The sequence below is a fragment of the Ambystoma mexicanum genome, chromosome 7p (genome assembly GCF_040938575.1).
Source record: "Ambystoma mexicanum isolate Mex_15411 chromosome 7p, UKY_AmexF1_1, whole genome shotgun sequence".
Classification (NCBI taxonomy): Eukaryota; Metazoa; Chordata; class Amphibia; order Caudata; family Ambystomatidae; genus Ambystoma; species Ambystoma mexicanum.
This window is the reverse complement of record NC_090939.1, coordinates 88,246,447-88,258,810: the sequence shown is the minus strand read 5'-3', so window position 1 is coordinate 88,258,810 and position 12,364 is coordinate 88,246,447. Positions and strand designations below refer to the sequence as shown.

The following is a 12,364-nucleotide window of genomic DNA, read 5'->3' as shown; positions in this document are numbered from 1 at the left end:
CAGCAGCATTTCAGTACTGCGCCTCACCCAACTGCCCTTTGCTAGCAACCATAACATGCTCCTGTGTCGCCAGGATAAAAGAACTAGAATAAAGTCATTTAGAGAAATCCCAGGTGTGAAATGTTTGGCACATCTCTGCGGATTCCTTCGCCTGCTGCAGCAATCTACGTGCAACACGCAGTGCAAGCTTGAATTCCAATTGCAAGACTTAAGTCTCCCAAGGTTGATAACACGAGTACCAAAGAAGTGCATAGCAGCAACACATGTTCCTTACTCACTGTGCAACTGCAAGGCTGTGGCAAGAAGCACTACATGAAAACACGTTAATGATTAGTCAATGTGTTATCAGCCAGGCCTAAACAAAAGGACTTCCCTTTACTACATGCAGGGACGTCATTTCACCAAAATGACTGGGGTAGCAGAAATGACATATGCGACAAACTTATTGTGACAATAAGTAAGACAGACACAAGTGATCACAGTTCAAGGGTGTTTATTGAACTGTGGGATGTTTTTCCCCTCTAGTCCAGGCCCTGCAACATTACTGTGCATTGCTATCATCAGGAACATCAGAATGGCCACTGGAAAGCATTCTGCTCGCTAAAATTACCCAGAAATGCGCAGTAAAAATCTGAAAACTAGGCCACCATCCACTTTTGCCTATGTCAGTGGTAACACAGGAGACCACTGCCAAAACCCATCATTTGGCTGCCCACAGAGCAAGGCTGATTGCAAAAGAAACACAGTGCTGTGTGAAAATCCGTTTTTCTTGGTTGTCAAATTTGCAAAAAACATGGCTCACAAACCGCCGAAAAGACCCAACCTCCTTGTTGGGTGTTAAACATCATTCTACTTCAAGAATCCACATAAATACAATGTCCACAGACGTACACTTATCAGAAGAAAATCCACATTGAAGATTGCTTACTGGAAAGAAATCTGTCAAAAATGGGTGCAATACCGTTACTCGCCTCTGTCAGACGCTGGCGATCTCTAAATCTGACAGGAGAAACTTGTGTCTAAAAAAACTAAATATGCCAAAGAAGGGACTTCCATCAAATGCCATATAGGGTGCCACACATTGATTTCCATGTTGAAAAAGACTGGAATTGAAGATATGTTTGCTTATTAGGTAATACTCTTGTTCTAACCTTTGCTTCTTTCCTTCTTTCTAGGAGCTCCAGGTTCAAGGCGGGCATGGCAAAAGTCTGGATGCTGCTGCTGGCACGGTGAGCGTTACGCTGCTGGATGCAGAATAACGCGAAGCGTGTGCTGCTCTTCGGGCGTGGTTTAAATAGCCTCCAAAGTAGTCCCGGGTAGGTTTTCCTCCCCGATCACACCCGAGTAACAAAATAGTCCCTAAGGTAAAGTAGTCCCTTCCAGGCTTCACATGGGCTTGGATCTTCTTGCAGCATGGTCTGCATCAGGTAAGTTTGCAACTATGAGCCTGGCGCCTATGGCGCCAGGACTGATGTCCCATATGAGCCTGGCGCCATAGGCGCCAGGACTGAACCCAGACAGCCCCTAGAAGGGGTTGCTGGGTTTTCTCAAGGCGACATGATGCCTACTCCCGGGGCTGATGGACGTGGTCTGGATGCCCGGGGGTATGCATCATGACACTACTTCTTGGCTCATTGAGGCCAGGGGGATTCGAAGAGAGGGACGTTATATAAGGGTACATCATCCAGAATTAAAAGAACTTTTGACATAAAAATATATAAATAAGGGTTTCCATTGGGCATCCCCTACTAGGCATCGACTTAGTTGGAGTGCTGGATTGAAATCACTTACAGAACAATGAATTTGGTATGCAGGTTGGAAAAACGCCTAAACCTAAATCTATGATGGGAGCAAGCGTCGACTATCAAATGAAAAATAAGGCAGTCCTAGTGGCGTCATGTCAAATGAAAAGGGCCTATACGAAGAAACCTATTGCCAAACCTCACAACTAATACAAAAAGGGTGTGGGATAATTCTCAAGCAAAGAAAGAAGTGTCCTCAAATAATATATCAGGATGTGGTAGTCTGGGTTTCCCTTCCCCACGTTTTGGGCACAGGGTAGGATGGGATCTTGGAGCACAGTACAGTCTCGGGCTTCTCCAGCAAGAGACGACAGTTCTAATGGCAGCTCTCAGGACACACTCTTCAGCTTTCGGATATCAGGGTCGTTGATGGCTAAGTCTCGGTTCACTTGAAAGTCTCCTGCCTTCGAGGACCTGACGTGTTCACAAAACAAAAGTTCCTTAACAAATGAAAAGTTAATTTCCAATGTTTGCTGGGGGATGGGTTCACCCCTAGTTCCCCCCTCTTCTGGACGCTAACCCTTCTCAATTGTTTATCACAGTTTCACGTAGGGTGATGGGTTCACCCCTGGGCAATGTTCCCTGTAAGGTGCGCGGCTGTGCGGCCGCGCACCTTTGATTCTGGAGCCGCGCATATCCTTTTCTTTACCCCGCAGTGTGCTTCCCAGCCCTCCCTCCCTTCATTATTCATTATTATTCATAATTTTTAGGCCATCCCTAGCAAGGTGAGTGTGTGGGTCACCTCCTACTCCATAGCCCACCGGCTAGAAATGGTCTGAGTGCCCTCAAAAGAACGTACTGTGCGCCCGTAGCGCGGTTTCCCCCCTTGTCCTTCCTGCTTCCTTGTGTGCCTGACCCCGCCTCTCTGACATCCCCCGCTCCTGATTGGAGCAGAGATTCCACCAGCAACATAGGCCTAAAGACCTGCTGCATGCGCGGCCTCTGAGCCATTTTCGCGCAATCCCTGCCAAGATGAGTGTGTGGCCACCTACTACTCAATAGCCCACCGGCTAGAAATGGTCTGAGTGCCCTCAAAAGAACGTACTGTGCGCCCGTAGTGCGGTTCCCCCCTTGTCCTTCCCGCTTCCTTGTGTGCCTGACCCCGCCTCTCTGACATCCCCCGCTCCTGATTGGAGCAGAGATTCCACCAGCAACATAGGCCTAAAGACCTGCTGCATGCACGGCCTCTGAGCCATTTTCGCACAATCCCTGCCAAGATGAGTGTGTGGCCACCTCCAACTCCATAGCCCACCGGCTAGAAATGGTCTGAGTGCCCTCAAAAGAACGTACTATGCGCCCGTAGCACGGTTTCCCCCCTTGTCCTTCCCGCTTCCTTGTGTGCTTGACCCCGCCTCTCTGACATCCCCCGCTCCTGATTGGAGCAGAGATTCCACCAGCAACATAGGCCTAAAGACCTGCTGCATGCACGGCCTCTGAGCCATTTTCGCACAATCCCTGCCAAGATGAGTGTGTGGCCAACTCCTACTCCATAGCCCACCGGCTAGAAATGGTCTGAGTGCCCTCAAAAGAACGTACTGTGCGTACTGTCCATCCTTCATAGTCTCTGTGGGTATTCGTCATGATGAATTGTGTTCAATTTTGTATTGCAGCGAAATGCAATGCACAACACTGTGATCTCATTTAGGAGTATTGAGTATGAATGTATGCTTTTGATCTCCCATGAATTATTCATGGGGATGGGTATGACGGCGCTCTCATGGGGATATGAAAGGCTGCGGGAGGGTGAGAGATTGTGTTTCAAATTCAAATGCTCATGTCACACATAGCATCCATGTCCGAATTTGCCTCGTTGACTCCATGAAGGTTGGCAGGCGGGTGTTGCACACAATAACGTGGTCATGCACAGATATAGAGAAGATGGCATGCACATTCACATCTGAAGCAGAGGGTTTATAACAGTAACATACAACATACTCGTCACGATCGAAGCATGGCACACGTGTGTACTGAAGGACTGTAGAAGCACAGAGGTCAGACCGGCTGTGCACATTGTTGTCACATGCTCTGTACCGTCCAGGGGCTTCATCTTTGTACACTGTAAGCGGGGGCTCTTTGTGTATGCATAATGTGTTTGGGCCTGGGGAGGACACTGTGTGTGTCATGTGCATACTGTCAGCGGAGCAGCACAGCATCCTGTGTACAGTGGCAAGGACACAGTGTATACCAGTTGCTGCTCAGGTAATGCTGAGTGCTTTCAAGGATCTCGTCCAAGACGCCCTGCTTATCTCCCAGGGTTATCGCTCATTGGATGCCTGTAACCCCCTTTCATACTGTAAGGTCAGAGTGTCAAGATGCAGCGGAAGGGTTTACACCTGTGAACCTTTGTTGGTCTGTATCCAAACTTAGTAGCCAGTTCCCTGCTCTGCGGCTTTGCTTCTGCTTGTGGTTGTGTGCAGTTCCTATGTACAACTATTTTTGTGTTGCTTTGTGTGTCATACCCCACCTTCTATTAAGTCGTCTTTGTCATTAATCATGTTCATGTACTGTTTATTTCATTAAACCAATAGAAAGCATTTCCTTTATATTCCATTCATTTAGTGAATGGAGAAGCTGATGCTGTGCTAATATTAATTTGTGAGGCAGAATCTGTGTTCCACTACAAGAACCCCTCTGTTCTTGACTTGTACCAACCCATCATAAAACGAAAGATCTTGCTAATGTTTAGAGATGTAAAAGGATACAATTTGAGATGAGCTAAAGTCTTGGGAGGAGAATAAAGCACCCAAATGTCCCTTGAAGTAGAGCTTGTTGTGCCGTAAATTCACATTCCTCGCTTGCACACTGTGGAATCTGATCACTAAGCATTGCTCACTGGTGGGGCGCCGCGCCGGCGCCGACCACCCCCGGTCTGGCAGCGCATCACTCAGTTGCGCACATGACTGAAAAACAGCCCGCACACAACTATTCTTTGGCGCACACAGCCCAAAGAAATTAGAGGGAACATTGCGCCCTGGGTCCCCCTCTTCTGGGTGCTGACCCTTCTCTATTTTCTCATCTCTTTTACGGGATTCACTTCCCCTTCCAGTTCACTTTGGGTGATGGTTTCACCCCAGGGTCCCCCTCTTCTGGGTGCTGACCCTTCACTTATGTACGCCTCAATTTACTTGTCAGTTTTTTTTTCACTTAAAGTTTGGATGAGAGCTTCACCCCTGGATCTCGCTCGGTCAGGCTTGGACCCCTCTTGACTGTCAGTAATCAGGTGATGCTTCACCCCTGGATCTCCCTCGGTTGGGCTCAAACCTCTTTCGAATGCTAGTACTTGGATGATAGCATCATCTCTGGCATCCCTCCTTCGGGTTCACTCTTGCCGTTTCTTTGACTTTTGCTTTCACTTTTCTCAATCCTGGGGTGACAAAGTTTCACCCTTGGATCCCCCTCTGCCGGGCTCTGACCCTTCTCGAGTCTTAGCCTCCTCTCACCGGGTTTAGTGTGGCTCTCGTGATAGTGGCTTACTCCTGGGTCCCCCTCTTCTGGGCGCTGAACCCTCTTTAATTTCAATAGTCTCCTTTTTTCACAGTTCATTGTTTGTGGGATTAACTTCCCTTTCTTTCACACTGCTTGTAGATCAAAGTCTTTCGATTGCATGGTGATTTTGCTTGACCCTCTGTATGACTACTCTGACCTATTTCGCTGGCCCTCCTACAGCCTTCTGGTAAGTGTAGTTTCTCTCATATGGGGCTCGACCAGAGTCCCTTGAGTTAGCACCCACGTAGTGCCGGTTTCCCTCTGCAGCTGGTCTCCCCTTCAACATGCTTTACAGTTCCTTGAACTTGGTTCAAACTTGCCACTTTGCGACTTTCAAACAACACAGCCCGGTTCTTATCGGCTCTCCCTCCAACTCACCAGCTGTGATGAACAACTGGGCTTTTACGAGTCAAGGCCGGTGCCACGGTAGCAGGAATCGTCCTCTTTCCTGCTTATCGGCGTAGGCTTGTCCCGTGTACCATTGACAGCTACTGCAAGATACTTGGGCTTTTGTTTGTGGTCTTATGTTCTCTTCCCTGAAGGTTCTGCGGGCTTGGGACGAAAAGGGCAAGGTTGTGTCTCTCCTCGCCACCCTCTCCACTCCTGCCGCCTTTCTCCTTCTCTTGAATTGCTGCGTGATAGCTGTTTCATTATGCTGTCTGCCGTTCTTGCATTGCCTCCCCTGTACTCTCTTGCTCCACCTTTTATCCCTGTGGGGAAAAGGAAGGGTTGTCAGGTGTGTGTGGTCTAAGTCAATTGCCTGATTTTGCCTAACTCTTGTGTCGGGACATGTCAGGTAAATTGGTTTTACATTAGTCCACTGTCTCGTGTGTGATAAAGTATTTGTGTTGGGGGGGTAGTCAGAGAATGTAAATATGCTACGGGGTATGATGGGGAAGGTTTGCGCAATGGAAGAGAATGACTGGGATGTCGAACAGAACATAGGGGACTGTGGGAATGGTAGTATTCTGTCACAGTAGATTGGGATTTCGGAAAATTATAAGCAGGACAAGATTGGTAGGGTGTGCAGCGTACGTGGGAATAGCTGGGATCGAGAAATGAACAAAGGGGAGTATGGGAATCTTATCTGAGCCTGTTGGGAGTGTGGAAAACAATAATCAGAGGGACGTGGAGAAAGACGGTTGGAATCATTCAAGTAGGTTTTAGAAAAGCAAGGATTCTGGGACAGGTCGTTTCTGGGATCAATGGAAATTGGGATCCTAAGGGATTGGTTATATACGGAGGGGTTGTTGGCTTTCACAAGAGGACGTTTATTGGATTGAAGGGAGGTTGATTTGGTACAGCCTATGAAGGCTTCATAGACCTCGTCTTCCTCGTCCCTGTCTCCTACATAATACTGCATCTCACCTGGGGTATTCCCCCAAGTATGACCCAGAGTTCCCCGACCAAGGGCTTCCTCCCTCGCTTGTCCACCCCCAGGGTTGGGATCTGAGAGCAGCAGCCCTTCCCTGGCCACCTGAATAAGGGATATTCAAGGTCTTATTGGGAGAATACCCTCAGGTTTCTCACATATCACACAGCCCTTGACCTCTGATGACATCACCCATTCGGAAGTGACATCACTTAAAGCGATGGAACACGACCTTTCACCCCTTGACAAAACAGGAAGTGGCATCACATTGCATTGTTCCTAAGTACACTACGAAAAATATGGTTACGATATCACTATAATGTGATGGATTTGATACAAGAATGGATCACCATTTGTATTGTTAATATCAGTGTGAATAGGCCCATATTATCGAATTACTGTGAATGCAAGCAGACGTTCAAGGCCAAATGATAATGAACTGTTATTATATAGCACTTACGCTTAAGTGCTTTATACAGAACAAATATACCTACAATATCACACAACCTGTGTTGGTACTCATTTATCGACCTCAGAAGGATGAAAGGCTGAGTTGAGGTGTTTAAGAACAGACTCAGTCAGTGACTCACCCCCTGAAGCGTGCCTGAAATAAACCTTTAATGGGTCTAGCAATTATTGTATAGAATTCCAGAAAGACACATGATTTGGTATACCTATTCTTTCTTATTTAGGGTCAGTGCTGAGAGTGCTAGACTTGTGGCACTCCTGTTCTTCTTCTTCTCCTTTTTTTAAGGGGCCTGAACAAGAAAGGCAGCCACTCCAGAAGTTAAGGGCCACATGGTGCTGGTCAAAGCCCAGGAGTTTGCATTCCAAAAAATAAATAAAAAAAAAAAAACGTTTCTTTTAGAGGTCGCAGTTGCGACCTCTGGTGACCCCTAAATGACGTCCCTGTTCAGCCATGAGTATGGTTTCCCAGTCTGTGTTTTCCTCTATCAAATCTGAATGGGCACTGGGGGGTCTTATGAGACATGTAGTCATCTTCCTGCTGTATGAAGAAGAAAAAAAACTTGGGCCTGGCATTCTGTTGGCATTCTGGGGCTATGCTGGCTGCTCCCCAGGGACGGGGGGATAGTGGGGCAGGCTTTCTGGTATTCCTAGTTGCCTTATAACCTATCAGGTGAGCAATGTGACTGTCCACTACTATGCAGTGGAGGTTCCAGGGTATACCCCCTGTACCTCCTGCGGGTCTAACATTTGCTAGTTGGGGGCGATTCACAGCCCCCAGAGCATTCACACTGCCAGCTATACGTGCCAAAAAGGGAATTTAGTCACAAGGCATACACACAGACATGCACCCTCCCTAGTCCATTATTTCTCACCATCATCCCCACACTCCCTCGACTTGTGCACTTCTCACTTACACCTCCACATAGGCACCCCTTTTTATTCCAAGGGTGGATTTCATAAGATCACAATACTCAGGGACAGGATATTAAGTTAGGGGGATGTATGTTTCTAGTGTAATATAAGCACCACTTTCGTGATTTCACTTTGTGCAATAATGCCTCCTGCCTCCAGAATCGAACAGCAACAGTTGGCATGTGTAGTAGTAGTAGTGCCAAGTTGCCAGTGAGATGGTATGATGAGACCAGGACAAGCTCAGCCCCTTCACTATAACGGAACTGTACAGAAACATTTTTCATATACCACCCTCCCTATTTAAGCCCACTGCATCTTCTTCTTCACACATTCCCAGCGGCAGTCGGCGGAGGAGCTATGGCCGGAGGTGAAGCATTGCATTGACAGTGCGCGGAGAGCAAGAGCGGTGTGCACAAGGGGGTAGTAGAATCCAGGGTGGGGTGGGTGTCTGGATGCAATGGGACTGGGAGCTGAGTGGGGCATGGCGCCAGGCGCTCACCTGAATCACGCAGATCTCATTCGGTTCCACCAACATCTTGCCAAATTCTGTCAAGATGAAAAGCTTCCCCTCTTGTGGCACTGCAGGAGAAAAGCACAGACAAACGTATGAGTTACTCACAGTGAATTGACAGAATACAAAGGTTTGCATCCTTTTTAAAAAAACATTTATTTAACATACTGTGGGTAAAGGCATGAGTACAAAAGACACATTTCAAAAAGACATAATGGCAGGATCTGCAGAGTGCCATGCTTCTCACAAAACAGTAGATGTCCAACATCCTGGAAACACATCAAGAATATTTCCAACCTTTATCCCCCCTTCATACCAGCGTACTTATAACAATGAGACGTGCCGCATACGAGGGGTTTCGCCACCATTGTCGGGTAACTTTCCGCAAAGTCAATGAAAGGATTCCAGATGTTAACATATTTGTCATATCCCTCCTCACAAAATGCAGTGATTATGTCCGCCACCAAGATATCCCATACTTTCACTGTTTGCATCCTTTTGTATTGGTCAATTTTCCTCGGGTACTGTGGTGTTTGTGTGAGTGTTGTGCTTGGATGCTTGTGGAATGATGCAGGTCTCATGACATGTCGTAGAGTCGAGGGTAATGGCGAGTGAGTGATGCACGAGAGATGGTACGTAGTGAGAGCTGTATGAAGGTGATGGATGTGCTGATGCTTTCAATGAGACAGAGAATGCGAGTACGAGATGCCGGAGACCCGGCCTACGCAGATGAGAGGAGAGCATTGTGCGGAACGAAAGAGGAATGAACTTCCTGGTGGTTGCGTGGCCACAAAAGTAACATGGTGGGCAGGATGCCTGAAGAAGGGTAAGGGAAGCGTGTGTGGCTTCCAATCACCAGCACCCGCACAGAGCAGGAACCCGATGAGGACCCGAGCATAGGAACCCAAGAAGCGAGAAGAGCGAGAAAGCAATCCTGAGCAAGAACCGAGCCCCGTCGCCATCCTCACCACAGAGAGAGGTACCAGGGGAACCGGGAGGCCGCCCGGGACACTATTATAGACCAGAAAAAACTTGCCCCAGTCCTAAGGACGAGAACATACAACACAAATTGTGTAATTGGCGATGTGAAAGAATAACGAATAACCCAGCAAAGGAGGAGGGTTATTATATGAAGGGAGAAACTCATCCCAGTCCACAGGACAGGATATCAAGCAGGAAACCAAATAAGATAAGAAGTGAAAAGCCTAGAAAACAGGGGGTTAAGCAGCCCAGGTGGGGAACCAACAGAAACTGGAAACAAGTTCCCTGGGTGGATGGGAAGCTTTCTTTGCAGTTCAAGACGGGAGGAAGTCTAACGCAGAATCATATAATGAGAACCAAGATATAAAATGCCTAAATGAGCAAGCTAACCAAAGAGAAACTGTTAGACAGAGAAGTTACCACCATGGATGTTTAAAGAGGGGCCAAAGCGTAGCTTAGGAAATGGTGGAAAGTAAGACTGGGAAGAATATATGAGTGATAATCACAAAGTGAGGAAATGTCTGAGAGGAAGATATTTTAAACATAGGACCAGAGAAACTACAAAGTATAAGAGTACTTTTGAAGACCTAAAAGAATTGATCTCAAATACTATCCAAAGAGATTATATCGGGGAATATATGCATCACAGAGAAGATCTATAAACACGCAGACTATCAAACGAACTGAAGAGACCTGGCGAACACAAGACATTCCCTTGGTGTATTTAAATTATTTAAATCTAGTGCTCAGGTCAGATAAGGTTTGTTTGGAATGAGGACATTTTTACTTTGACTTCCTGACCACTGACGAGCACCTTTAGTTTCTTTAGATAGGTAGGGTATTCCCTCTAGTAATAGGGAAAGTTAAGCCTTCTACTATAAGTTTCATTAAATGGTTTGAATCACGTCTTCCGAGTGTCCGTCTCCTTCCTCCGACCCGCCATACATTCTAAAATATCCAAATTCAATGTTATTATTTGGAAACTAAAATCATTGGGCCGCATTAAGAGTTTGGTGGTGGGGTAAAAAGTGTCTGATAGAGAATTCCTGCCACTTTTACTGCACCACGAAACTCCAAGTATGCAGGAAAAATGGAGGAGGAACCTCCAGCATTTGGTATTTCCTCCACTTTAGCTCAAAGAAATGGAGGCATTACCCCAGGCATTATTACCACTGGTGGAAATTCCTCCAAACTCTGACTGAATACTGTTCAACTACAAAATCGGGAATAACAAAACCTTTGAATATGAAGGATTTACCTCCAGGTCAAAGATGTTAACATGGAGGTAACAGCAATCGGGGTTGGAGGATTTACCACTGGTAAAATACTCCAAACTCAGAACGATGCCCATTCACCCTTCACTGTTTAAAGATGCCCAGGGTAAGTAACATCACTCATTAACTGTAGTACCTTTTTCAAGAACTTGAACATCTATACAACCAAAGCAAAGGAAACCTCCTTAGGGAAAATGTTGGAGTACTGCATAGTATCTGAAACAAAATGAGTGCAAATGAAAAGTGTATCAAGTTATGTAGAAAATCCCAAAAGATTAGAAGTGTTAGCTGGTGTTTAGATTGACCGACCCTACGCATGAAAGCTTATACCCAAGCATGGGTCCCTTGTTCGCTTTGCTTAGAACACCAAGCTGCACCTTAGTGATGGGGCCCAACAAGGCAGAAATCTGTCTGGGGTTGCTAGTCCTTGGTTCGGGGAAGACACAGATCTATTGGCTTAGGCTGGACTGACCTTTCTAGGTAAAGGGTCAAGATTGATTTAATTTCCCCTTCTCTCATGGTTCGGATAGTCAATGGAAATAATAGAAATGAAGCAGACCACAGCAATTCACTGTGATTATGTTAATTCAAAGAATTCCAGGCTGCAGTTTTTGTTCCCTAATCATTTCTGTGTTTTGGACACTGATATCTGGCGGCGATCTCCGAGTATCAGGGCCGTTCCACAGGATTCTTTCTGCTTGGTTTCTAAGGATGCTTTCCAAATGTTCTGCAGGATCACTAAAAGACTCCTGTCTATTGTTCGATAGCAGTACATCACACGCTTAAGACATGAAAACAGAAAGTTTACAACAGCAAACAACTATGGCAATAAGAATAACAGCAAAAAGGTTCAGCTCCCCGCTCAGTGGCAATGCGCTTGTCTTGGAAGCAAGACTGCGCACAGCATCATTGGTTCGAATCCCGGGTCCGCGCTTAGAAACCTCTTTGGCATTAATCATGTTATAAATAACGAATTATACAATTAATATGACGAAACACGAGTCACAAAATGTTGCTGCACATATGTGGTGTAAATGTTATTTTTCATCTAAAGATGAAACACTGAAGCAAGCGTCTGTGATTTGAAGGTACAATTCTGATGTCACGCAGAACCAACAGCGGATGTCTGAGCCAGCAAGGATATATACTGGGAATGCTGGTCTGGCTGCTACGAGGCGTGCTATGATTCTATATATTGCCATTGAAGGCGCCCTGGCTATTTTACTGGATGTCAGTGTGCTGAGACAGCAGCTGCCTACCACCTCACTGAAGCGCTGTATGACTCCCCGCCTCTCCTGGACTCTGGATAAGCCTCCACCACAGGCAGAGATCAACATCAATGCTACAATTAGCTGTACCAATCTATACATGTGAACTGGTCAATAAATAAACAGAATACTCTTCACTACACCCTTCCAAGCTGGGAGTCCTTACTGTGTTGCCATTTCTTAGTGCCAGTTGGTATGGTTCTTCTATTACAGTTCAATTAATGACTTCTACAAACCACTGTGAACTGCCAATGCGGGGAAGAATGGGGGCAGAAGGGGAGCTGGATCCA

At 46.4% G+C, this 12,364-nt stretch overlaps 1 protein-coding gene across 1 annotated transcript in view; it reads right to left on the bottom strand.

Moving 5' to 3' along the window:
- HGD (homogentisate 1,2-dioxygenase) overlaps positions 1 to 12,364 on the bottom strand; it is a 280,992-nt gene that overhangs the window by 99,237 nt on the left and 169,391 nt on the right. Inside the window, exon 8 of the mRNA XM_069635841.1 lies at positions 8,540 to 8,619. Within this exon, the coding sequence (XP_069491942.1) occupies positions 8,540 to 8,619 (80 nt within the window). The remainder of the gene's footprint in view (positions 1 to 8,539; positions 8,620 to 12,364) is intronic.